Source organism: Octodon degus, unplaced genomic scaffold (genome assembly GCF_000260255.1).
Source record: "Octodon degus isolate 3935 unplaced genomic scaffold, OctDeg1.0 scaffold00080, whole genome shotgun sequence".
NCBI lineage: Eukaryota > Metazoa > Chordata > Mammalia > Rodentia > Octodontidae > Octodon > Octodon degus.
Window position 1 is genome coordinate 8,094,775 of NW_004524656.1, and position 25,383 is coordinate 8,120,157.

Sequence of the window (25,383 nt, forward strand, 5' to 3'; positions counted from 1 at the left end):
CGCCCACTTCCGGCGGCGCGAGCGGAGGGGGCGAGGCTCGGCGGCGGGAGGAGAGGCCGTGACTCTGCGCGCCGCCCGCGACAGCGCCCTCTGGCGCCGAGAGCCGGCGCTGCCTGGGGCTGGCGGCGCCTGCGGGAGACCCCGGAGATCCTAGTGGCCTCTGCGGGGGCGCAGCGAAGAGGGACGTCTGACCGCGAGAAGGAAGGCGACCTGAAGGAGGCGGGCGCCCCGCTGGGAGGGCCACAGGGCGAGCCGGGCCCATGGAGGTCAGGGGGAAAAGAGCAACGAGGTATGTTTACAGGTCGGGACCGAGGTGCCCTTTACAGAGGACGCCATGAAGGAGAAGAACCCTCTGGAAGGGAAGCTGCTGAAGACGCCCAGAAGAGTCGGGGCGCGGAAGCCCCGCGAGCGGAGCCCAGCAGCCCTCCGGCCCGGCGACAGAGGCCGCCTGTGGATGCTGCCCCAGGCGCGGCTTGCTCGGGTCGCCGGGCCGCCGAGCCCGGCCGCTGATTGGCTGCGGCGCCGGGCGGAAGTGATGCCGCTGTCACTGGCTGGGGCTCCCGGGAAGCCGCGAGTTTCCGCAGGGAGGCGGCGGCGGCGGCGGCGGCGGCGGCAGCTGCGGCCGGGCCGGTGAGTTGGGAACTAGGTGGGGGCTGGACCTTGGAAGTCCGGGCCGCCAGAAGCGGGGGGAACTGGTGTCTGAGGATGAGGGCGCTGCACAGAGGACGCCTCTGGTCCTGACATGGGGGACCCCAGTGGAACGGGACCCCGGGTCTGGGATTCCAGGTCCTAATGAAGAAGGGAGCGCGGAGCTCTGAGCCTTCGAGGCCAGGGGAGGGATGATCAGTGAAAGTGGCCCCGGCGGGTGGCCGGGAGCAGTTTGTGAGGACTGAGAGGGCAGTCTCTTGGGAGCAGAATCGTGGACTTTGGATTGCCCTTCTTCCCTGACCACTTAAACCTGTAAAGATAGGCCTAGCACTTGGCAGAAGTGAGGCTGTGTTTCCGGGAGGTGTTTAAAGTTCCCTGCCCAGAAGGCTGGTTGAGAAAAATGCTGCTGTTGCCGGGCGTGGTGGCACATGCCTGTAATCCCAGCACCTGGGAGGCTGAGGCAGGAGCATCGCCACCAGCTAGCCTGGATTACATAGTGAGCTCAAGACCAGCCTGAGCTACATAGCAAGACCCTGTCTCAACAAACAAAACAAGCAATGGTGCTTGATTTTTGGAAGATGGGAAGAGCTCAGGTTTCTCCTTCAGAAATCGGTGGTGGGCTCTACTGAGACTGAAGGAGCCTGCCTGCCTACTCAGCTTCCCAACAGTCACTAAGGGAAGATGCCTGAGGACTTAGGGACAGTGGAGGCTACTGGTAGGCAGGCAGGGAGAAATTGTGAGAATATGCACAGAAACCTAAGGAACAGCTGTGGGATGGGGAATTTAGCAGGAAATGGTAGGTGGTATAGATAGCTTCTCTTTCAAAGAAATGGTCAGTGAAGTCAGTGCTTTTCTAGGATGTTCTGAGTTGTTTTCATTTCTGTGTGTGTCTGAGTTCTCAGCTGTCCTCTGGGCTCAGCAGACAGCAGAGGTTCTAAAGGAGCCCAGCCACTCACCTGTCCCTGTCCCACACCTGCCCACCAGCTCACATTTGACCCTTTCTGTCCTTTGAGGCCTCTGGGGACCACTTCCCTGGTTCTACGGGCAGTTAGAGGCTGAGCTTGGAGCCTGAGCTCTCCATCCCAAACTGCCTGTCAAGCTAGTTACGGGGCGGCTGCAGCTGCTGTGCACTCCTTTCTTCTCTCCCATTGCCACTTGCCCTGTATGCCTGCTCAGTTCCATTCCAACCCCCCTGCCCCCTCTCTGGCCCAGTCTCTCCCTCTCTCTGGCTTTTTCCTCTTTCACCCCACTGGCTGCCTGTACTTCTAGCAACTGAATTGCCTACTTTCTTTTTCTTTCTTTTTTTTTTTGTGGGACCCAGGATTGAACTCAGGACCTTGAACTTGCCAGGCAAGTGCTTATTCTACTGAGCCATCTCCCCACCCCTTGAATTGCCTACTTTCTCAGGAGAGATTTTAATGACAGTTAAGTCCACTGCTGGGCTACTAGAAAACAAATGAGAAAAGCCACATAATAGGACAAGAAGTATGGCTTCTGGGTTTTGTACCCAATTTGGCCTTACTGTGCCAGATGTTTCAGCCTGTAGCCTTTTTTTTTTTTTTAAAGACAAGTTCTTGCTATGCAGCTCTAGCTGACCTTGAACTCACTGTGTAGCCCAGGCTGGCTTCAAACTTGTGGCAACCCTCTTGCCTCAGCCTCCTAAGTGCTAGAATTGGAGGCCTAGCTGTGTGGCCTATTTTAGATATCTAAAAATTATACCTATCTGTAGACAGTTCCAGTGGTCACTAGTCCTGGGGTTCGTGGCTGGTCTCTGCTTGCTCCTCTGAGTTTGGTGGGACATTATTTCTTCTGTTCTTGGGGCCCACAGGTCTACAGCCTATGCTCAGAATCAACACTATTCAGCGAAGGTGACACCTTTGCTCCAGGTGCACAAAATGAGTGTGACGTGGTTAGCCAGACCAGGAGCTCAACGTCACAGAGAGCCCAGGTGGGCATGGGGCCCACTGAGGACCGCCAGACTGGGATGTCAGCTAGGATAAGATTTCCGTCCCCTTGGAACAAGGGGTGGGATCCTCTGGCAGAGAGCAGTGGAGCTGCTGCCTGTCACTCCTAGGCGTTATTGTACTTTGTGAGTAGCAACAGCGGGAAGAGCAGTGTGGTGTGGGTGAGAAGCTGGGTGTGGCTTGCTTTCTGACAGAGTGGGGATGGGGCCATGGTGTGCGGGAAGCCATCCAGTGGTTAATGCTGGGCCATACTCAGCCTGCTGCCAACCTCGTTGAGCAGAAGTAAGGGTGACCTAAAAGAGAGAATCAAACGCTGAAGACTGAAAGGAGCAAATTGAGAGTTGGGGGGCACACACTGATGGCCCAAGCCACCCTCTCAGGTTCCTGCAGCCCTCAACTCTTGGTCTTTTCTGTCCTTTCTCTTTGCCTGCAGCCTGCTGCTCTGATGCCGAAGGGGAGGCAGACAGTGCCATGTCTGGATGCCCCTCCGGGCCTGCCCACCCACCTCTGGCTGCAGTTGGCTGTGCTGTTCGTATTGGTTCCCTGGGTCATGGGCTTGGCAGGGGCAGGCGGGCCTGATGCCCAGGGCACAGGGGGGCTCAGCTGGGCTGTGCACTTGGACAGCCCGGAAGGTAATCACCAGGAAGAACATCTGGAGCAGCAAGCGGATGCCGTGGCCCAGGCTGCAGGGCTGGTGAATGCTGGGCGCATCGGAGAGCTCCGGGGCCACTACCTCTTTGTGCAGCCAGCTGGGCCTAGCCACGCCACGGAGGTGCAGGCCATCCGGCAGCAGGCTGAGGCCGTGTTAGCTGGGCATGAGGCTGTGCGCTGGCACTCGGAGCAGAGGCTGCTGAAGCGGGCCAAGCGCAGCGTCCACTTCAATGACCCCAAGTACCCGCAGCAGTGGCACCTGGTGAGTCCAGTTTTCTGTTGCCAGTGGGTAGGTTCTGGTCTGGGTCTCTACTGGCTTCTACTGTACACCTCTTCTGTGCCCCCCCCATCCTTCACTTGAAGGACTTTTTGTAGCCAGGACTCGAGTTTGTATTCAGCCCCTACTTTCCATGTCCACCATCTAGAGAGACACTGGCCTGCCAGTGCCTGTAGGCACTCAGGCAGGCATGCGCACCCACTTTGCCACTTATTAGCATGCACCTCTGCTTGACCTCTGTGTGCCTCAGGTTCCCCATCTGCAAAAGGGAGACTGATTGTACCTGCCTCATGAAATTCTGGTTGGGGGAAGTGAAAGTACTTATGAAGCATTTATAACAGTGCCTGCCACGTTATGGGCTGGCATAATAACTATATTGTCCAATCTTTAGACTATCCACTGTTTTACCCCAAGTCGACCATGAGGGATGCCAGACGTTCCTGGGGACCAAGTCTGTGGCAGAGCTCTCACATGACACTCTTGGCTCTGGTCCATGTGACCTGCTGGCCCACAGCGTCCCCCTGGCTCTTGGGCAGAAGCCTAGATGAAAGGGAGCTGCTAGCTGATCTTGTCTCTGGGGTACCCATGTGTCACTGGGTTCCCACCCTGTCTCCTACAGAACAACCGGCGGAGCCCTGGCAGGGACATAAACGTGACAGGTGTGTGGGAGCGCAATGTAACCGGGCGCGGGGTGACGGTGGTGGTGGTGGACGACGGAGTAGAGCACACCATCCAGGACATTGCACCCAACTATGTGAGTGGCCCAGCCCCACCTCCCTGTCGCACTCTTAGCTCCTTCTGTACCCTGCTTCTGTCCCATGCCCCCACCTAGCAGGCACTGAGCCAAACCAGATGGCCTGGAGGTTGGGTGGGGTGCCTTTTCCTCGGCTCTTCCAGCCGGCTTTCCAGGCTGGCAGTTGAGATGCAGCAGGTGCTCAGCCCCCAGGGAAAGCACCAACCTCAACTTCCTGCTTCCTACTGCTGTGCCCAGCTGCGGAGTAGGGAGTGGCCCCTGTAGGCAGCTTGTTTCCCCACAGTTCTGGGTACCTTCTTCCTAACCTGATTTTTAGCTACCCCTCTCCTATCCTAGGCTGTCCCAAATTCCCAGTTTCTTTCTCTCCGGGACCCCTAGGACCTACCTCCTTCTAACCAGTGAGTGGCTGCCTGTTGTCCCTCAATATTTCAGAGCCCTGAGGGTAGCTATGACCTCAACTCTAATGATCCTGACCCCATGCCCCACCCGGATGTGGAGAATGGCAACCACCATGGCACGCGGTGTGCAGGCGAGATCGCCGCTGTGCCCAACAACAGCTTCTGTGCAGTGGGCGTGGCCTACGGGAGCCGCATAGCAGGTAACTGCCCGATGGCCCTGGTTGGCTCAGCCGTGGGCACCGCAGTCATTGCCAGACCCCCACCCCATTGTGCAACTTCTTTTTCTACCCCAAATACACACAGCCTACAGTAAAGGATGAACTAATAGGATGGCTAGCTGGCTGGTTTTTCAGGGCAGTGATATCCTAATGAATCGTTAGCAGCACATCCGTTGTCCCAAAGCACCACCTCTCCTGTCTCCCCGTCTCTTTTTCTGATCCATGACCCAAATTGTAACAGCTTATTCCTTTAAGTTGTGCTTGCACTTGTGTAGTTTACGAAGTGCCTGCCAACAGCTCTTCCTTCTCGACTCCACGCCTGTGTAGACTGCCCTCACAGGGCCACCTCTCCGGCCCCCTGTGCTGTCACAGCTGCTCTCCAGCCACTTGAGAGCTGGGCGGCCCAGTCCCGCACTGAAAGTGTGCTATGGCCCACTTCACTCCTTATCCATCAGCTCAGAAAGCGACAGGAAGGACCTGGAAAACACCTCCCCCCCCCCCTTTCCTAAAATCGCCTGCGAACCTGCAGAGCCTGTGGGCTGGCTGCATACCTCTCTTTCTCCAGCAGGAGGCAGCAGTCCTCTGCAGATGAGATTGCAGAGTGGGCCAGAAACCTTCAGAGCTCAAGACCGCCCGCCCTGCTATTTGTCAGTATTAGTTTGCTCTATCACTGAGCTACAGCCCTAGCCCTTTTTATTTTTTGTTTGGAGACAGTGTTGCTGAGTAGCCAGGTAGAACTCAAGCCTGCAAGTCTCCTTCCTCAGCCTCACCTCAGTGCTGGGATAAGTGTGAGCAACCATGCCCTGCTCTGAGCCCCTTTTGAAAGCCCCAGCTGTCCCTTTGTGGTCTCACAAGACATGACATCCCAATCTTGGGGGGCAAACATCTCTGCGAGTGCCACTTGTAGTGCATACCACTTACCCACCATCTTTTGTGTCAAGGATTGCATTAGTTGTTTTACGTGACTGGGCTGAAGACAGGAAGAAAATGAGTTCCCTGCATTCTAGCCTTCCTTTCTCACAAAACCCTGGGATCATTACAGCCTAAGCTCCAGCATGACAGGAAAAAAGTCTTTTCAGACAGGTGACACAGATATGTGGTACAATTGAAAAAAGTACCAAAAAAACACAGGGGAAGTAGGTGTCCCACATGTCGCTCCCACCACCCAGTCCCCCACTTGGGGGGCAGCGAAGTTACCCGTTTCATGGGGAGCCAGTCTGAGTAAGGATCTGGCGTCTTCCATGCCTAGGCATCCGGGTACTGGACGGGCCGCTCACGGACAGCATGGAGGCTGTGGCATTCAACAAGCACTATCAGATCAATGACATCTACAGCTGCAGGTAAGGCAGAGCTGCGGGTGAGGCAGCGCAGGTGAGAGGGTGGCGCACCTGGAATGAATCCTCCAACATGAGGCCAGCATGCTGGGCTGGCTCAGGCAGGTCCACGCGGGCCCTTCATTCAGCTGAAAAGGCTATTGCCCTCCATTCTCCAGGTGCCCGGCCGTGGGCAGTCTTAAGCTCCTGTCACCCCAATAGCTAGATCACAATGCCAGGGGTGTCCTGCTTGTCACACAGGTAGTTATTTTCTCAACTCACCAAGCTTCCTCCTCCAACCACAGGTAAACTGAATCCTAGGGCCAGTCCCGACCCCTCTACAACAAAGTGCCTGCAGCTTCAGGCTCTGACAATGGTGGGCAGGATAAGGAGGAATTGGGGGTGGGCGACCTCCATGCCACTGCGCCTGCCTCTAGCCAGTCCCTCTTAAATCCTTGATGTCATCCACAAAGTATTTCCTCTCAAAGAGCAGAATTCCTCAGCCTGAGAACTGAGAGCTAGCCCAGTGAGAGCGGCCCTTCATGGGGGCCTTCCTATCTAGCCCTGTGCAGATGCCTCAACCCCAAGAAGTGACCCTGTTCTGCTCTAAGGCTGTATGTATGCTGTTGTGTGTCAGTGGGACCCACCATTTGGAGTCCAGGGTCAGGATAAAGGCCTGAATAAGAAAATCTCTAAGTTAAGTCCTACACTGGGGACATTTCCAGAGGGAAAAAAGAACCTTAGTTTAGTCCTCTGTGTTCTGCTGTGGAGAGGGGCCAGACCTCTGAAGCATCTGTCTTTTCCTGACAGAATCCCAGTGCTGGGAAGGTAGCTCAGTGATAGAGGGCTTGCTTAGAGTGGAAGTGTGTGGGAGGCCCTGACTCAATCCCTAGAACCCCCAAAAGGAAAGAAAAAAATAATAATGATGGGTGTCGTGAACTGGAACCCTCAAGAAGAGAGTAAGCGGCACAGACGGGGTGGCCAGCAGAGCCTGGGAGGCCGGGTGGGTAGGGACGGCCTGGCTCTGGTTCTTCCCTGCGGCTGTTTCTCAACAGCTGGGGCCCTGATGATGACGGGAAGACAGTGGATGGCCCCCACCAGCTTGGAAAGGTAAACTGGGGGGAGACCAGGAGACCTGGCCCTAAACACACTACTGCAAGTCCATCCTCCTTGCACCCTCCCCAGCTGCATTGTGGTCCGTCAGCCTCCTTTCAGGAAGTGTACGCCCAGCCCGGGCTAGGGGTGGTGGGCGTGGAGGGCGTGGTGGGCGTAGGTTCTCAGAGGGATGGAGTGATGTCTTCAGGTTGCTTCCCTTTGACCTTGGTCTTGACTAGCTTGTTGGCCTGGCTCTTACCAGCTAAGCAGTATGTCCAGCCGACTTCATTGTACTCTAAGCTTCCTCCCCATCTTCTTTGGGTTTTTTTGAGGCAGGGTCTCCCTAGGTAGTATAGCCTAGCCCGAAACTTACTAGGTAGCCCAGGCTTGCCTCAAACTCACAGCAGTCCTCCTGCCTCAGCCTCCCATCCCATTTGGTACCCTGCTGTGTATCTTTTCCCCACACCCAGTGCCCTTTGAGCTTTCTTCCTTGTTCCTTGTAGAAGGCAAGAGTGGCTGGTGTGGTGGGTAGGGGTCTTTCTGTGAGCCCCTCGGCTGATATCCTGACATTTTGGCTCCATAGGCTGCCTTGCAACATGGAGTGATGGCCGGTCGCCAGGGCTTTGGGAGCATCTTCGTGGTGGCCAGTGGCAATGGGGGCCAGCACAATGACAACTGCAACTACGATGGCTACGCCAACTCCATCTACACCGTCACCATAGGTAGTGACCCAGTGGTTCTGTGCACACGCGCGTGTGTGTGTGTGTGAGAGAGAGAGAGAGAGAGACCCAGTGTGCCACTGCTTCTGTGTGTCTATCTCAACGTGAGCAAGGGCAGCACTTTGGGCTGGGGTCAGGATGGGCCTGCTGTCCGAGAGGGCTTCTCTGGGAATGCTTCCGCACGGTGGCTAGTCAGGTCTCCGCTGCAGCCCTGTCACTCCACAGGCCACCTGCCTTCTGTGTGGAGCTTTCCCTGATTCCTCTCTAGCCTTAACCTGTGCTCCCAATTGTGGGCTTTGTCACTGCAGCTGTAATATTTACCTGCCCAACTTCCTGCCCGACTGAGATCAGGATGTGATATTTTCCATGTGGCAGATGCTTAGTAAATATTAAAGAGAAAGAAATTGAATGCCTAAGTATAAAGGTGGGAGGCGCTCAGTTTTGCCCTGGAAATTATCAAAAACATGTTTTTGTTGGTTTGTTTCAGACAAGGTCTTGCTAAATTGGCCCGGCTGGCCTTGAACTTGCAAACCTCCTGCCTCAGCCTCCCTAGTACTTGGGATTATAGGAACGTGCCACCAGGCCTCACCAGCTCAGATCAATTTCTAAGCTCAAGCCTGCCCCCAGGGGTAACTCGGAGCCACCTCCACTAGTACCAGGCCCCTGCTGCGGGATGCCCTTGTCACCGTGGCTCCCATTTCCCTCCTGGTGCCAGGTGCTGTGGATGAGGAGGGCCGGATGCCTTTCTATGCAGAAGAGTGTGCCTCCATGCTGGCGGTCACCTTCAGCGGTGGGGACAAGATGCTCCGGAGCATTGTGAGTGTCGCACGCCTGTCCCTGTCGCACGCCTGTCCCTGTGCCCCTGCCTGTCCTGCATGACCCCTCTCAGCCATCACCGTGTGTTTCTTTGCTCCTCTCCCCTCGAAGAGCTCAGCCTCTTAAGGCCTTTGTTGAGAGACTGCTGAGGGCTCTGAATAAATCCATTTGAACGGCTTTGATGTCAAAATTTTTAACTTGGAACAAATATACATATTGTTATAGAAACAAGTATCATATTGATTAAACTACTTTGAAATACCTTCCCATGGTAGAATTTCGGCTTTGGCTTCTTGCCCTGGGCTTAAAAATAGAGCCTCATGGCATTGCTATTCAGCCGCTGTGTAAATACTGTTCGTTCTGTCATGTTCGTCCTCAGGAGGACAGCTCGGGGCTTTGTCTTTATGGGATGGGCGGGACAAGAAGCCAGATGACTGTCTCCTGTCAGCGTGGCAGAGCTTTTGCCTAGAGTACAGCTGGAGCTGGGGCAGGGAGGGAGACCAGAGTGGGAGCCCCTGGAGTCCTGGGAGCCACCTGGGCTGGGTTCCCTCCCCGCGGGTTTAAGCCAGGTCTCAGGGCCATAGTCCTGGAGCTCCACGCGTGTCCCTGTGGCCCATAGCAGGGTAACTGGGGACCAGAGGTTCCAGGCAAGAGCTGTGCTGCAGCCGTCTGGAGTCAGATTTCTCCAGTGGCCGAGTGGGGAGGGCTCTCTGGGACCACTGGGAATTAGACTGCTTTGTCTTCCTACAGGGTCAAGTTCATTTTCCAAAACTAAAATTTTGTTATGCCAGTAAATGACTTCTGGTCAACACAATGTTCCAAGGCGCCGTGCCAATTGACCCCACTCCCTCCTCCCTCCCACCCTGCCCTGCCTCCGGGAGAGGAGAAAAGGGAGTGGACTGAAGTGAAAAGCCGCAAGGCTGTGCTTGGCAGCCTGGGCCTGTGTCCATGGGACGCCCTGCCCCAGGTCAGGCTTGGGTAGGAGGAAGAGCAGGAACGTGCTCTGTCTTCACCCCGCCGGAGTGCCGGGGGGCCATCTGCTTCTTGCTGCAGCCAGGCCCTAAGGCTCCCCAAAAGAATGGTCACTTGCTCCGCAGTGCCTGCCTGGCCTTTCCCTTCCAAACTGAGCTCTGCTTCTCACCCTTTCCCCAGCCTTCTGTCCCAACTAGAATTTGGCCAGAAATGAATACAGAGTTCACGTAGTCAAGTTCCATCTTTGGAATGGCTTTGCCCTGGGAACTTCTGTTGCTAGTTTCTGTCTGATGCCTGGGACAGCTGGTGGAGCTGCCTCTCTTAGGGCAGAGATGGGAGTGTTCACTTCCCACGGTTTGGCCACTGGAAGCTTCCCTGGACTTCCCTGGGGTGCCGTGCACCTCCTACGTCGTGGGCAAGTTTGCAGCTACACACTAGACCGGCACTGTTAGCCCATTTCCTTAGCAGGAAAAAATCAATCTGCTCCCTGGCACAGGACTAGCTTCCTGTTCTCGTTGAGATTACAACTTGGAGAGTATTTTTGCCTTTCTGGCTGGGCATGCACGGTGTCGGGGTGAAAACTGCACTTCTTGGCAGCTGCTGTAACAGCTGGGAGGGAAGCAGTGAGTACAATGGAGAAAAGGCAGCTCTTGGCAAAAGTTGGCACCCTGCTATCTGACCCAGAAGAGAAACTGGAAGAAAGGAAGTCCCTGGTCTTGCACCAGCACCGCGGGATAAGGATCTAAGTGCCACATGGAGGAGCAGCTTGAGGCCGAGCCCTCCTCAGCGGAACCTTTTGAGACTCTGGCATTGGTGGGACATGAAAGGAGGGTATTGCCAGGCAGATGCCATCTCCGCCCTTGCATCTTTCCTCAGAACTATGGGTGGGAAAGGAGATCCTGGAAACCCACCCCAGACACCAGCCGGAGCAGACAGGCAGCTCATCCTGAGTACAGTAGAGCAGGGCGGGCAGGCTGCATCGACACTGAGTGGACCCCAAGCCAGTGGGGTGCACACGTGTGTTGCCCCAGCCCCGTCCCTGGGCTGCCAAGTGGGAGTTCCTCCACTGGCCATTCTGTTGTCTCAGCTGCAGGTGAAGCCCAGAAGCTCCCCTGGCTACTTCCGCTTGAAGGGGCTTGAGGGGCTGGGTGGAGAATTGGGGGAGTGGGAGAAGAATCAGAAAACTTGGTGGCAGCCAAGGCCCCTGGCATGTCTACATCTTCCCCCTACAACCTTGCCCTCAGAAGCCACTCATTTTGATTCTGCAGAGGTCTCTTGGAGGCCAGCAGGACTGAGGGTCCCTTGTCTGGCCCTGCTTGTGGGCCCCTGTGGTCAAACACACAGCTTTGTCAAAGCCAGGGCCACCTAAGAGGCTTGCTCTGAGGCCTGAGCTCATCTCTGACACCCTCACTGCTCCACACTCCACTTCCCAGGTGACCACCGACTGGGACCTCCAGAAGGGCACCGGCTGCACAGAGGGCCACACGGGGACCTCTGCGGCAGCACCTCTGGCAGCTGGCATGATCGCCCTCATGCTGCAGGTGCGGCCGTGTCTCACATGGCGCGATGTCCAGCATATCATTGTCTTCACAGCCACCCAGGTAAGGTCCTGGTAGGTAGACAGGTGGCCAGGCCCAGCCCATACCAGATTTTGGGTGTCAGGAGGCCTCAGATTTTAAATGTCCCAAGCGTTAGACACCAAGTCACTTCCGGAGTGGCACTTGTAAGGAACAGTTGTGGTAATACCCTTAAGATCACATGTTTGAACCTGGGCCTGTTCTGCTATGCCATTTTACCTGCCAAGGGGCATTCTGGGTGGACAGCTTTGCTCTGCAGCTGATGCCTCCTAACTCCCTCTCTGGAAGGAAACTGCCAGGTAGCAACGTCAGGGGGCTTTGACCTTTCCCAGCTTTCCTGGGGGAATCCATTCCAGTGACCTCAGTGGGAGCTTCAGGACTGGGTTGGCCAGAGGGAAGCAGGGAGACTACAGTCAGGCTGTTGTTATGATGCTGGCCCTGTCCTTTCAGTATGAAGATCGCCGTGCAGACTGGCTCACCAATGAGGCGGGCTTCAGCCACAGCCACCAGCACGGCTTCGGCCTGCTCAGTGCTTGGAGACTCGTCAATGCAGCCAAGGTGAGCAGGTGGGGGCAAGGCGGCCTGGGCGGGGTGGGCAAACAGGCGGCGGATGCTGAAGCCTTTCCCAGCGTGTCAAGGGGCACAGCCTACACACTCGCTGTGCTCATTGCACCGTTTCATTGACCACTTTTACCCTCTGTCAGCTCATAGCCATTTTATACGTGAAAAGCACTCAGGCTCTACATTATAATAGAAGCCCCCAAACTGTTTAGTGGAGTAGAAGGGACTGTAGCTGGGAACTCTGAGGTGCTGGCTTCTCCCTCCCGCCCTGGACACGGCAGCTCCTCTGCCTCCGTGGCTCGGTGCCTCAGGAGCAATCCAGGTTGTCAGCAGGAGCCTCGGTGGAAGAGGTGATGATGCAGAGAGGCAGAATAGAGCTGGGCCTTGTGGGTCATGTGGAGGAGCGTGTGCGGGCTTAAGCCTGGACAGGCATGAGCGTGAGTGTGATCAGTCTTGTTTGTCAATTTGCCACCAGTACCCCTTTCCTTTAACAGATCTGGACGTCTGTCCCTTACTTAGCTTCCTACGTCAGCCCCATGTTGAAAGAGAACAAGGCTATTCTGCAGTCCCCCCACTCACTGGAGGTCCTGTGGAATGGTAAGTACTCAGCACAAAGGGGTTCACATTAGGTCTCAGTCCCAGGGTGGATGGAGGGGCGGTTGGCTCATCCTCCCTGCCGATTTCCCCGCTTCCTTCAGGAGCTGAGCTCTAGCCAAACCTGTGGAGTTTTCTTTGACCATTTTAGGACATGTTGCTGCTTCTGAGTTGGCTGGCCCCATGGCTGCTTAAACAAGACCTTTCTCCTGAGCTCCTAGGAGTGAAAGGAGCCACTGAGCAGTCAGCTAGGCAGGCGGGAGGGCGGGGCAGGCGTGGGGCTGAACGTGAACCAAGTTCCTGAGACTTCAGGCTAAGATCGCTCGGCTGTCCCACCCAGGCCGGGGTGAGCTGAAGGAGTTGTGACTTCGTTCCTTGGCTGTTCAGGCTTGTCTCCTAGAGCCAGACACCACCTATGGTGGTGAGCAGAGGCATAAGAAGGGGTCCCCTAGATTAGAGTTGCCCGCCTAATTAGATGGTGCCTGGGCTGCTGGGATTGCGTGACAGGGTAAGAAAGGAGGGGTGTTGTCTAAAGAGTGATGTTGTACTTTGAGCACAGAGGTGGGAGGCCCTTAAGGGAAGCAGATTAGGGTCTTTTTTCTTTTTGTCTTTTTGAGACAGTTTGTAGCCCGGGCTGGTCTGGAACTCCCACTGATCTTCTGCCTCAGCCTTCCAGTGCTGGGGTGACAGGCGTGTGCTGCCACACCTGGCAAGGATGTCTTTTTAGAGAGGACCTCTGCACGGTTTCTTGTTGTCATGTTGCTTTGGTGCTGGTTATAGAACCCAGTGCTTGGCACACACCAGACCTACGTGCTTGCCACCAAGGTGGCAGCCCCAGCTCCTGTGTCCACATTTCCCAGTTTTCTCCACCCTTGGCCCCTCAGGGACTTTCTTCCTTTGAGGAACTTGGCAAGCAGAGTTAGTTATTCACTGCTTTCTGTGAAGGCTGAAGCATGTCATACTCTGTACCCAAACCAAAACCATGTCCTCACATTTTCTGGCCTCCTCAGAAGTGTTCAGACCAGAGCCCTGGCAGGAGAAAGAGCAGCCAAAGGAAGGACTCGAGAAGGAGGAGGGTCAGGCTCCTTTGGGTGGAGTGTGTGCGTGGAGGAGTTGGGTTGCCCTCTGCCTAAGCAGGCCTGGCTCCTGCCAATTTCCCCGACTGTGGAAGGAGCCTTGGGCCCGTCACTACATTTCCCGTAAAAGGAATGCTGTCTTGGAAAGGGCATAATGCACCAGCCAAGGCACAGCCACTCCAAAACATGCCCAGGAATGTGGTTCTGTCGGAAGCCCCTGGCTTTGCACCTATGGTCCTGGGGATTGTGTGCTTTCTGACCTTTATCTCCCACTTAGGACGTTTCTCGTTGTCTCTGTCAGCTGAGAGAGTTGACTTGAAAGACTGGGCCTCTCCAGTGTGTCATCTTTTGTTTCCTGTGACCAAGGGGTGTTGCCTCAGGATGTCTGACACATTTGCTAGGTGTTGAGGCCTCTGGAAACTGTGTACTTGTCACTAGGGAGCAAGGGAAAGGGAGACAAATTGTCCAGGGGAGGAAAGCAGGAGGTGGTGTAGGGAGGGAGTGGGTGCATAGGAGGAGGAAAAGGTCTAGGGCTTGGGCTAGAGGAGTTTGTTTCGTTTTGGTTTTTTGGTTTTTGGGGTTATTTTTGGTTTTGGGGTTTTTTTGGTATTTTGAGACAAGGTCTCACTGTGTGGTTCAGGCTGCCCCCAACCTCACTATGTAGCCTAGGTTAGCCTCAAACTTTTAGCAGTCCTCCTGCCTCAACCTCCCAAGTGCTAGGATTGCAGGTGTGAGCCACCACACCTAGCAAAAGAAGTCTTTCACCCAGGCAGCAAGCAGGCCTGCTGCGCATGTCAGAGGGAAGGTGACCTCTCTGACAGGATGACTGTCACCCAGAGCTTGCGCATGAAGGGAGGAAGTCTGGAGTCACAGAGGCCAGAGGAGAGGGGCTGCAGCAAGGTCCAATTAGGCAGGTTAGAACAGCAAGCAGGCTAAGAAGGATGCACTCTGAATTAGCCCTGGATGGGAAGGAAGAGGCACCACAGGTAACGGATCGAGGCTGCGCAGCAGCGGAAGTGGATAAAAGCGGAGCAGTGGTCTCAGTGAACTCGTCTGAAAGGCTGAAGGGCTGTGCAGAGCTGAGCAACTAAGCCCCAGAGAACTGAGAGACCTAACCCCCTTCAGCCAAGCTGTAGTTTTTCCCAGAAGGATGTAGGCAATTCCTTATCTGGAGCCAGAAATGGAACTTTTCCTCAGGCAGAAGGAGATGAACATCCTACAATAGGAGAGAAAGTAAGATACCTCTAAGACTCCAGAGCAAAGTTGTCACAGAACTTTATGCCTTGATGAGAATGCTCTGGATCCATGGCACTGCAGTTCTGTGGAAGACTAAAATGTGGCCATGTGACTGCGGGCCAGAATTTTAATTGTATTTAATTATAGTTAATTTAAGTAATGGCGTGTGGCAGACTGAGCAGTGCAGCTGAAGAGTCAGGCAGCCTCCACCCCGCCAAGAGGAAGTTGGGGGGTGGGGGTACAGGGCCCTGCTCCTTTAGCGCAGGCAGGCACTGTGTCTGAAATCTCTCCTGGGGGGAGGGGAAGGAAGGAGGTTTGGGCACCTGCCAGGCAAGCGCTTATTCTACTGAGTGGACTCCCTGGCCCCCGAATGAGATTGGGGCAGGAGTGTCTTCTGCAGAGTCCGTGAATGGGAAGCGAGTCCTGAGCACCCACTCACGCCTGCCCTTCCTCCTGGTCTGTGCCCTGAGTGTGCACTAATTCTCTGCCTGTGCTGTGAGGCCCGTCCTTTGCCCCTTTGCCCACTCTTCCCCTCTCTGCCATTCTTCCCTCTGCCTTCCCTTCAGCCTTTCAGACGAGTTCATTGAGACCACTGCCCCAGTTTTATCCACTGCCCCTGCTGTGCAGCCTCGATCCATTACCCATGGTGCCTCTTCCTTCCCATGCAGGGCTAATTCAGAGTTCTTGTTTTGTTTTGTTTTTGGCAGAACCGGGAATTGAAGCTAATTCAGAGTTCATCCTTCTTAGCCTTCTTGCTCTTCTCACCTGCCTAATTGGACCTTGCTGCAGCCCCTCTCCTCTGGCCTCTGTGACCCCTCTTCTGACCTCTATACCTGATCCCCCTTTTCCCTTACTTGCTCATTTACTGCTCCAGAGCCCTAAATGTCTTCTGAGACTTCAATCTAAGATCACTTGTCCTCATGCGGGGCATGATACCACACTTCTGTAATCCCAACACTTGGGAGGCTGAGACAGGAGGAGGACCATGAGTTCAAGGCCAGCCTGAGCTAAGTTAGTGAGTTCAGGATCAGCCTGGACTGTAGAACTGAGGCCATGGCTCAAAAAATAAAAAAGATCATTTGTCCTCCCTCTTATTTTTATGACTAGCTGACACCTCTCCTAGATCTAAATTTCTTGTTATATCCCTCATCAACAGGAGGGTAGAGATTATCATAGCTCCCACTAGAATATTGTGAAACAGAAGCCGTAGTTTCTGGGCTGGGGAGATAGCTCAGTGGTATAAATGCCTGCCTGGCAAGGGCAAAGTGCCACATTCAATCCTTGCTACAGAGAGAAAGAAAGAAAGAAAAGAAAGGAAAAGAAAAAAGAAGCAGCAACAGCAGCAGCCCTGGTTTCTTTTAGAATAGAAAGACCCCAAAGAGTAAATAGTAACAGTGAGGATCACCAGCTGGGACCTGAGTGGCTTTTATGTGCCACACGCTGTTCTCAACATTAGCTTCTTTAACATGCTAACACATTTAATTTACTAGAAATTCTAAAAATAATTGCATTCTACCTGCATGCATGGCCACCCAAGGCGGCACCCACACCGATAAAAGAAAGAAACGAGATTGTAGCGTGCCACCGGGCACATCGTGCACGCAGAGAAGGCGCTCCTCTTTGACTGGGCTCCTTTTCAGACTGTTCTGTAGCGTGTCACTTCCCTCCCTGTAGGTCCTTCTCCGCCATGCCAGTGCTGCCCTCCACCTGTGCCCAGAATATATTTCTTCATCCTTTTATTCCTAAGTCACTGTGTGCCTTGTTTGTTTGAGCACCAAGAATCAACTCAAGAGCTCACTTCCCCAGCAGGCACTGTGCCACTGAGCTAAATCACAGCCCAGTTTGTGGTTCAGTTTTTTGGTTTTTTTTTTCTTTCTTTCTTTCTTTCTTTCTTTCTTTCTTTCTTTCTTTCTTTCTTTTTTGTTATTATTCAGTTGGTACAGGGTCTCACTATACAGCTCAGACTCATAGTGATCCTCCTGTCTCAGCCTCCCCAGTGCTGGGATTACAGGAGTGCGCCGCCACGCCCAGTTTCAGCGGCCAGCATGGCATGCCCAGCACAGCATGCCCTAGTAGAGATCAAACCCTCGTCCTTGTGCTTGCCAGGCAGGCACTTAAACCACCATGCTATCTCCCCAGCCCCCAGTTTGTGTTTTGGAAACAAGGTCTCACTGTGTAGTTTAGGTTGGCTTCAAACTCATGGCCTCCTCCTGCCTCAGCCTCCCAAGTTTGGGGATTACAAGCCTGCACCGGGGGCTGGTGAGATGGCTCAGTGGTCTAAAGCACCTACTTAGAACAAGCTAAGCTATGCAAGGCACAGGGACCGCGGTTCAATCCCTCAGCACCACATGCCAGCCAGCCCTGCCCCCTGGAGGGCTGAGCTGGCCACACACACACACACACACACACACACACACACACAAAATAAATAAATAAATAAATAAATAAATCTCTTTAAAAAAAAAAAAAAAAAAGCCTGCACCACCACGCCTGGCACTACGTGTTACTGATGCTCCACCAATACAGTGCACTTAGCACAGAAAATTTGGGATTTCATTATCGCCTCTCAAAAGCCAGCTTGCTTCCCAAGCATCTGCCACTTGTGCATCTTTGTCATCACCATCCCCTAGCCCCCCAAATGTGACCTCCCTGTCTCCGTGTCCCTGCTTAGCTTTTCCCCTAGCCTTTCCCTTGCAGTGCAATCTTGGCTTTTTCTTCTGCACTGTCTCTTGATTGAGCCGCTCACTTACTCTCCAACTATGTGAAGCCCACTTTGCCAGGCAGTGTAGAAAGTGTGTGGGTTCGGAGGTGAGCCGTGACTCCTGCTCAGCAGAGCTCCTGGCCTGGAGGGAAGACTGCAACGTGCAGTGCAGGGCAGCATGCACGGGGACAGGTGGCAGGCGCTGGGAGGGCGCAGGAGAGAGAGCTGCTCTCAGGAAGATGCAGAGGCTCTCAGAAAGATTGGTCGCGATTTTCTCGGGTGAGCTCGCCGGGAGGGAAGGTTCGAGGAAAGGGCGTCCAGGCAGTAGGAGTGACACGGACAAAGTCGGGGTGTCTTCAGAGAATGCCAAGGCACTCAAGAGGGCTTGGGTGGGAGTATGGGAAGAGGCCGGCACTGGATGGGACGGCCTCAGGAAGCGCTTGTGCTGTGTCTTGAAGCCTCGGGGAGCCAATACAGTGTCACCAGTCAGGGTCAGCAGAGAGAAACACAGAAGAATAAAGAGCTTTCCAAGGCCTCCCCTCCTAGAGATGCACACCAGAATCTTTACTGATGAGCTGCCAGGTGCCTGGGAAGTCTGTCACAAGAATCTGGGAAGGGGAGGAGGTAAAACCAGCTACGTAAGGAGTATGTTGACCAGGTATTGGTAATTACTGAAGTAAGGTTGGTTGGTTGGTTGGTTGGTTTTTTGCGACACTGAGGATTGAACTGAGGCCCTTGCGCTTGCCAGGCAAGCGCTTATTCTACTGAGCCATCTCTCCAGCCCTGAAGTAAGGTTTTGAGGACATCTGTTCTCTCTAGTTGTTTTTTGCTGCTGTTGTTTTTGGAGACAAGGCTCAGATATACTAGAAGATCATTTACAGGGTCAAGGCTGGTTTCTGTAAGAAAGATGGAGAATGTGACTGGGGTTGACAGAGACCCCACTGGGGGCCTTGGAAAGAATCATTCCACTAGGGGCCGGGGAGATGGCTCAGTGGAATAATCGCTTCCCTGGCAAGTACAACGGCCTGAGTTCAATCCCCCGTTCCGCAAAAAAAAAAAAGAATCATTCCACTGTATTCCTGGGAACAACAGCTAGACTGCAGCTGCCTGAATAATTAAGGGGATAAGAGAAGGTGGCTAGTCGCAGCTGGCAGGATAAATACATGCCTTTATTTCTGCTCTCTACCAATATAAAAAGAAAAGAATAAAAATGGTACAATCTCAGTTCCCTAGGAGGCTGAGGCTGGAGAATCACAAGTTCAATCCCAGCTTGGACACCTTAGGGGCTTGGCAAAACTCTGTCTGAAAATAAAAAATGAAAGGTCAATGCCAGGTATAGTGACACATGCAGTAGTCCCGGTACTCAGGAAGCTGAGGCAGGAGAATCACTGTGTTTGAGATCAGCCCAAACTGCATAGGGAAACCCTGTCTCAAAAAAAAAAAAAAAAAAAAGGGGGCTGGAGAGATGGCTCAGTGGTCTAAAGCACCTACTTAGAACAAGCTTGGCAAGGCATCAGGGACCGCGGTTCAATCCCCCAGCACCACATGCCAGCCAGCCCCACCCCCTGGTGGGCTGAGCTGGCCACACACACACACACACCACTCTCTCTCTCTCTCTCTCTCTAATAAATAAAAATTTAAAAAAAATTAAAAAAAAAAAAAAAAGTTCTGGGGATGTAGCCCAGTATAAAAAGCCCTAGGTTTAGTCCTCAGGAAAGAAAGGAAGAAAGAGGAGGACAGGAAAACAAAATATAACATTACAATACTGGAGAAGTGGTGAAATAGGATGTGACACACTTCAGTGAATGTGACGGGACTGAGATGAGGTCAGCAGCGATAGGAGCTGAGCAGGACAGAGAGTCTGTCACAGCCTTGAGCCTTGTCCTCCTTCAGTCCCAATTGTCCCCCACATACCACCTTAGCCCTAGAATGATCCAGTCCTCTGTCACCTCTTTCCTCCTCAATGGTTTCTCCTACCTGCCACTGAAGAAACCTTTAGCATTTTATGCTTAAAACTCCATCCTTGCCAGGCACGGTGGTACATACCTGTAGTGCCAGCACTCAGGAGGCTGAGGCAGGAGGATCTTGGAAGTTCGAGACCAGCCTGGGCTACAAAGTGAGCTCAAGGCCAGCCTGAACTATATAGCAAGACCTTGTCTCAAAAAGACAAAAACAAACAAAACCCTCCATCCTTGCTCAGTAATTTATAATAGCTCTCAATTGCTTGAGTTTTTTAAAAATAATTTTATTGAGAAACAAATAGCAATGAGACAGTTTCAAAACAGATTAGTAGGACAGTTTCAATAATTAATATATGGGGCCAGTGAGATGGCTCAGTGGTCTAAAGCACCTACTTAGAACAAGCTTAGCAAAGCACAGGGACCGTGGTTCAATCCCCCAGCACCACATGCCAGCCAGCCCCACCCCCTGGTGGGCTGAGCTGGCCACACACACACACAAATAAAAATAAAAATTAAAAAAATAATAATATATTGCATACTGTTGTCTTCTTAGTGGTTATTCAGTTGCTTGTTTAAAATTTAAAAAGTAAAACCCTTCCCATTCTAGGTTCCTTTTTTTGTTGTTATTGTTTTTGTTTTTTGCAACAGGGTCTTGCTATCTAGTCCAGGCTGCCCCTGAACTCACTATGTAGCCTAGGCTGGCCTTGAACTTGCCTCGTTCCTCCTGCCTTAGCCTCCCAAGTGCTGGAATAACAGGTGTTATTCCAAGCCTGGTTTTTTGTTTTGTTTTCTTTTTTTTTTTTTTTTCTTTTCTGAATCTCTGAATTTCATCTGTAAAATGAAGGCATTCCTTGCTCTCTTGCATATTAGGATGAATTGCTAGGAAAAAAAGTGCATTAGAAAGAATTATTTCTCGTTGCATTTCTAATTTCTTTCTAATCTTCAACTGAATCTTCCATTCCATTAGGGTTTTGTTGTTTTCAAAGAACTGTAGATTCACAGGAGGTTGAAAAACACCTGTACAGAAGCCAGGGAGATGGCTCAGTAGAATAAGCGCTTGCCTGGCAAGGGCCTGAGTTCAATCTCCAGTTCCACAAAAAAAGAAAAAGAAAAACACCTGTACAGGGAAATCCCATGCAAATAGCTATGTAAACAGAATGATGTGTTACATGCCAGTTTGAGATTGGCTTTTTTCTTTTCTTTTCTTTTCTTTTTAACCATGTTTGGTACAGGATCTCACTGTGAAGCTCAGACTCATGGTGATTGATCCTCCTATTTTCAGCCTCCCCAGCACCAAGTGTGCGCTACCATGCCCAGTCGGGGTCGAACCTTAATCCCTGAGCTTGCCTAAGCAGACGCTTAGTCTACTGAGCTATCTCACTGGCTCTTCACTGCTTTTTTAAGAAGAACTTTTATTGTCTTCCACATACAGGTCTTGCTTCTACCCCCTCTCCCCCGTCTTTGCCACACCATCTCTCCCTTCTCAGGCTACCCTCCACAGTCGGCGTTCATGCCCTTCCTCATCCTGTCTCGTAGCCTGTCCTGCCTGGCCGGTTTCACATAGGTCATATCCTTTTCCGTCTGTCTTCAGGTAGCTGGGTGCCGTGCCCAACTGGTCTTTGTGCTCCCAGAATCTACTCAGGTGCCTAAAATGGACGAGGCACTCAGTAGATAATCTTGGGGTGAATGGATAAGTGAAGTCGCTGTGTTGGGCTCTGACACTGTCTTGGCCAAGCGCTGCCTTCCCCTCTCAGCTCTAAGCTACGTTGTAAATGTCAGCAGCCATGCGTCCTAGTCACCAGGGTCCAGGTTGCTGTAGATGTTTGTGTGTGGCTCGGCGAGCCTGTGTGTTTGTGCACGCTGGGATGCAGTGGGGGCGTAAGTGTTCATGGATCGGCTTCCCGGCTCCCCAGCCTGACTTCCTACAGTCAGCAGGGTGGACCTGGAGATGTCGGGGCTGAAGACCCTGGAGCACGTGGCAGTGACTGTCTCCATCGCTCACCCCCGCCGCGGCAGCCTGGAACTGAAACTCTTTTGTCCCAGTGGCATGATGTCCCTTATCGGCGCCCCCCGCAGCTTGGACTCGTACGTACGCCTGCCTGTGGCCCCCTGAGCTGTCCACAAGAGCTTACCGGCACTGTCACAAGCAACCATACCCTGACGGCCCTTGACAGCTGGAAGCCATTGATCATATGATTCAGTCGAGGGTTTATGATGTATTAGACATTGTGATAGATAGATGTATCCTCTAATCGTGGAGGAGCCTGCTGGAGTAGGCTCTGTGGCTTCCTTTTACAAATGCGTGAGCAAGTCACAGAGCTACTAAGTGCTGAGAAAGTAAGAATAAACCTGCATCCATGGCATCTATGGGACTTCCAGCCTGTGTCCTCCCCACCTTGGCTTTTCCCCTGTGACACATGGGCCCAAGTCCCTCATTCCCTGGGGTCCCAGGGTCAAGGGGCAGCGCTCGGGTCCCCTTCTAGCACAGGGCAGTAGCTCATGTCTGTGGCTCCTGCATTGGGGAGGCAGCGATTCTAGGACAGGTCGGCGCCCTGTGCCCTGCCTCTCATCTCCTCGACATGGTTCTTTCCTAGGGATCCCAGTGGCTTCAATGACTGGACCTTCTCCACTGTGCGGTGCTGGGGAGAAAGAGCGAAGGGCACATACAGACTGGTCATCAGGGACGTAGGTGAGGCCCCCTGCTCTGCCTCAGGGCCCCGCTTTTCCTGATTGTCCCTCTGGATCTCAGAGCCCCCCCAGAAAGGGCCCCACGTGGACTGCACAGGGTTGCCACTGGACAGAGCAGGCACCAAGGACTGTGCATCCCTAAAACCAACCATGCTGCCACCTCTCAATTCCTTGGAGAAGAATTCCTTATAAATCCTTTCATTTATAAGCATGCTTCAGCCAGCCCTGGTAGGCAGGTACAGGCAGGACTGATTTTCACCATTTTTTTTTTAAACTGAGGCCTGGAAGTTTGGAGTGACCTATAGAAAGTCACAGTGATAGTGACTACTGAATATCTGCAATAACACTGAAGAGGCCAGATATAGCTCAGTGGCATAAGCTCCGGCCTGGCAAGCGCAAGGTCCCCAAGTTGGTACCAAAAAAACAATGAAGAGGCTGGAAGTTGCACTCCCTCCCCCAGAGTCTAGTCAAGCTAGGTATTCAATAGACCAACTAGTGCTTTTCAAACCTTTATTAACTTGGTAAAAAATTTTCTTTCATGAAAAATCCCCTCAAAAAACCCTAAAATAAGATAAAAACAAAAGAGCCTGGCAAGCACAAGGTCCTGAGTTTGATCCCCAGTACCCCTGAAGTAAAGGAAAAGAAGAAAAATTCTAGCTGAAATCCCAAAATACGGACAATAAAGGCAAAACTCTGCTTTTGAGTTCAACTTTGTGACCTGCCTGTCCTGTGCCAAGCACCCTGTAAGGCATTCTGCAGAGCTGAGCGTCCCGGGTGGACAGCTATGAACTGTATGGGCTGTGTGGTGTGAGTGCCTGGATGGCTGGGTCTCGGGCTGGCATGGTGGCAGGGGGTGTGGCTCACGGCTGCCCGCCTGCTCTAGGTGATGAACTGCCCCAGTTGGGTGTCCTCCAGCAGTGGCAGCTGACCTTGTACGGCTCCACATGGAGTGCCGTGGACATCAGGGAAAGACAAAGGTAGGTGCGGCTCTGTGTGTCGGAGGGCAGGCGGCTGGGGGCAGCGGGAGAAGACGACGCCAAGGGATGCTGTCTCCTTCCGAGAACCCCGGCTGTACCTCCTGCTCTGGGCCGCAGCTACAGACAGCCGGGAGCGCGGAAGCCACACCTCCTGCACAGCTCTGGGCTCCCTTCCCTCTCTTCAGTGGCCGTGAGGGGACAGTGATGGCAGAGGGTACAGGGACAGGGTCCATAAGGCACCCTCTCCCCACTGCTTCTTCACAGGCTGCTAGAAAGTGCCATGAGCGGCAAATACCTGCACGATGGCTTTGCTCTGCCCTGCCCACCCGGACTGAAAATTCCGGAGGAGGATGGCTACACCATCACCCCCAACACGCTGAAGGTAGCGGGGCCAAGACTCGAGTTATGGGCAGATAGGACTGTCCAGCTGCTGTGCAGGCTGACCCGGGGAAGGGGAGGGTGGGAAGACCTAGATCCCCGCAGCGGTTCACAGTGCTGACCCCAGGCCCCTAGCCCACAGAGGCCAGTCCTGCAGTGGTGGCCCGGAGCAGGCAGCATGCAGCGGGGGTGTTCCCAGGAAAGGAACTCTCTGAGCTCCTAGTTTGGCATGACAACAGGCCCTAACATGGGTGCTTGGCTTTTCCCAGACCCTGGTGCTGGTGGGCTGTTTTACCGTCTTCTGGACCATTTACTACATGCTGGAGTTGTACATGAGCCACCGAAATGTGGCTTCCACCCGAGGTAGTAGGAATGGACCATGCCACTGGCCCCCACGGAGTCGAAAACCCAGAGAGGAAGGGACAGAGCTGGAATCAGTGCCGCTTTGCAACAGTAAGGATCTGAACGGAGCAGAGACCGAGAATGGGAGCCCTCCCACCACATCTGACCTCCTCGCCCCAGACCTCCTCGGTGAAGGGGACTGGACCCTGCCCCAGAACAGCCAGAGTGCCCTGGACTGCCCTCGTCAGCACCAACCCCTAGACCTGTTGCAGGGGAAGGAGGAACAGATCTGCTGACCTCAGGGCATGGAAGACTTGAAGTAGGCCGGGCTCTCCCGAAGTCAGGGAAGCTGCTCCCAGCTCTGGGGCACTCTAGGGAAAAAGCAGTCCTGATGCTTACACCTGAAACCTGAGCATTCTCTGGCTACCCTCAGCGAGGGGAGGGCCTTCAGAAGGAAAAGCAGCAGAAGATGGTGCCAGGGGACCGCCTGGAGAGAGGACAGGATCCTCTTCCAACTGACTGGATGCTTTCAAGGAGAAGCCCTTGCCAAGGGATTGGCTCTCCTGTTGGCCGAATGCCACGACCGTTTCTCGTGGGCAAGCCAGTGATGACAGTTACAGGGGTTGCTAACGCTGTGGGTTGAGGGGGGTTGAGGTGGGTTGAGGCCCTGTGGTGGCCGGCGAGTGTCGTGGGAGACAGAGTCGTGGGAAGAGTCCCAGGCCGACCTGCCCTAAAGCAGTGCTTTCCCAGCCTTTTCCAGGAGTGGCACTCCCAAACGGTGCCAGCCTTGGACGTGCCCTGCCTCCTTCACCTTTGCTCCTGCCCCTCCTCCTAGAGGGTAGGTACATGGGTCCTGGCATAGTGAGGAGGGACACAGCTCCTTGGGGCTGAACTGCCTCCCTAGGGAAGTCTGCCACAGGATGGAGGAGCAGGCGTGAGGTGAGTGCGGGCAGGACAAACCGAAGCAGCCCCAGCCCGCCCTGCCCTCTGGACCCCCGTCTTCCTCTGCAGAGTGCTCAGGGAAACACCCCTCCCCGGAGGCTGCCGCCTGCCTGACCACCTGGATTTTCCTCCCCTTCTCGGCCTCCTCCCTTCATCTGAGCTAGTGAATTGATTGGAATTTTTTTTTAATGCTTAAAATTTGATTTTCTCTTTTCACAGCAACATTTTGTTAATTTTTTTTCTGCACAGCTTTTCCAAAATAAAGACCTTCCAAATGAGGCTACCACTCCCTATCCCGCCTCCTCCTGCCCCCACAGCTAACTCAAGTGGCCAGGTTGTCCCCTCTCCCCTTGAGATTCGCTATCCTCTCCAGGCCTGTTCTGACCTCTGGGGAGGGGGGACAGCAACCAAGAACACATATGAGCCCAAGATGCCACCTGCTTCCTGCTCAGGAAGCAGATGTGACTACAGAAAATCAAACTCTGCCAGCCAGGCCTGAGAAAATGTATATATATATATATATAT

The 25,383-nt window shown here is 53.5% G+C and overlaps 1 protein-coding gene across 4 annotated transcripts; it reads left to right on the plus strand.

The window, feature by feature from the left end:
• Positions 1-536: 536 nt before the first annotated feature.
• On the plus strand, positions 537-25,288 carry Pcsk7 (proprotein convertase subtilisin/kexin type 7). Of its 4 annotated transcripts, XM_023721079.1 has the most exons (18): positions 537-630; positions 2,477-2,596; positions 3,046-3,140; positions 3,237-3,525; positions 4,160-4,294; positions 4,727-4,892; positions 6,160-6,250; positions 7,279-7,333; positions 7,902-8,040; positions 8,753-8,853; positions 11,259-11,426; positions 11,853-11,960; positions 12,458-12,560; positions 21,460-21,616; positions 22,126-22,220; positions 23,103-23,196; positions 23,461-23,578; positions 23,844-25,288. In XM_023721079.1, the coding sequence occupies exons 3-18, from the start codon at positions 3,058-3,060 to the stop codon at positions 24,210-24,212; spliced, it is 2,271 nt and encodes a 756-aa protein (XP_023576847.1). In that variant the 5' UTR covers positions 537-630; positions 2,477-2,596; positions 3,046-3,057; the 3' UTR covers positions 24,213-25,288. The 4 variants fall into 4 exon arrangements, with proteins under 4 accessions (XP_023576847.1, XP_004636532.1, XP_023576846.1 ...); XM_004636475.2 differs by having other exon boundaries at positions 3,046-3,525; XM_023721078.1 differs by lacking the exon at positions 2,477-2,596 and having other exon boundaries at positions 568-630; positions 3,046-3,525.
• The last annotated feature ends 95 nt before the right edge of the window (positions 25,289-25,383 follow it).

Bases quoted from the DNA above. Each gene is read 5' to 3' on its own strand.
- Pcsk7 (XM_004636475.2), top strand. From the start codon at position 3,058: ATGCCGAAGGGGAGGCAGACAGTGCCATGTCTGGATGCCCCTCCGGGC. The intron at 8,854-11,258 runs GTGAGTGTCGCA...TCCACTTCCCAG, and splicing joins ACAAGATGCTCCGGAGCATT to GTGACCACCGACTGGGACCT. The intron at 23,579-23,843 runs GTAGCGGGGCCA...GGCTTTTCCCAG, and splicing joins TCACCCCCAACACGCTGAAG to ACCCTGGTGCTGGTGGGCTG.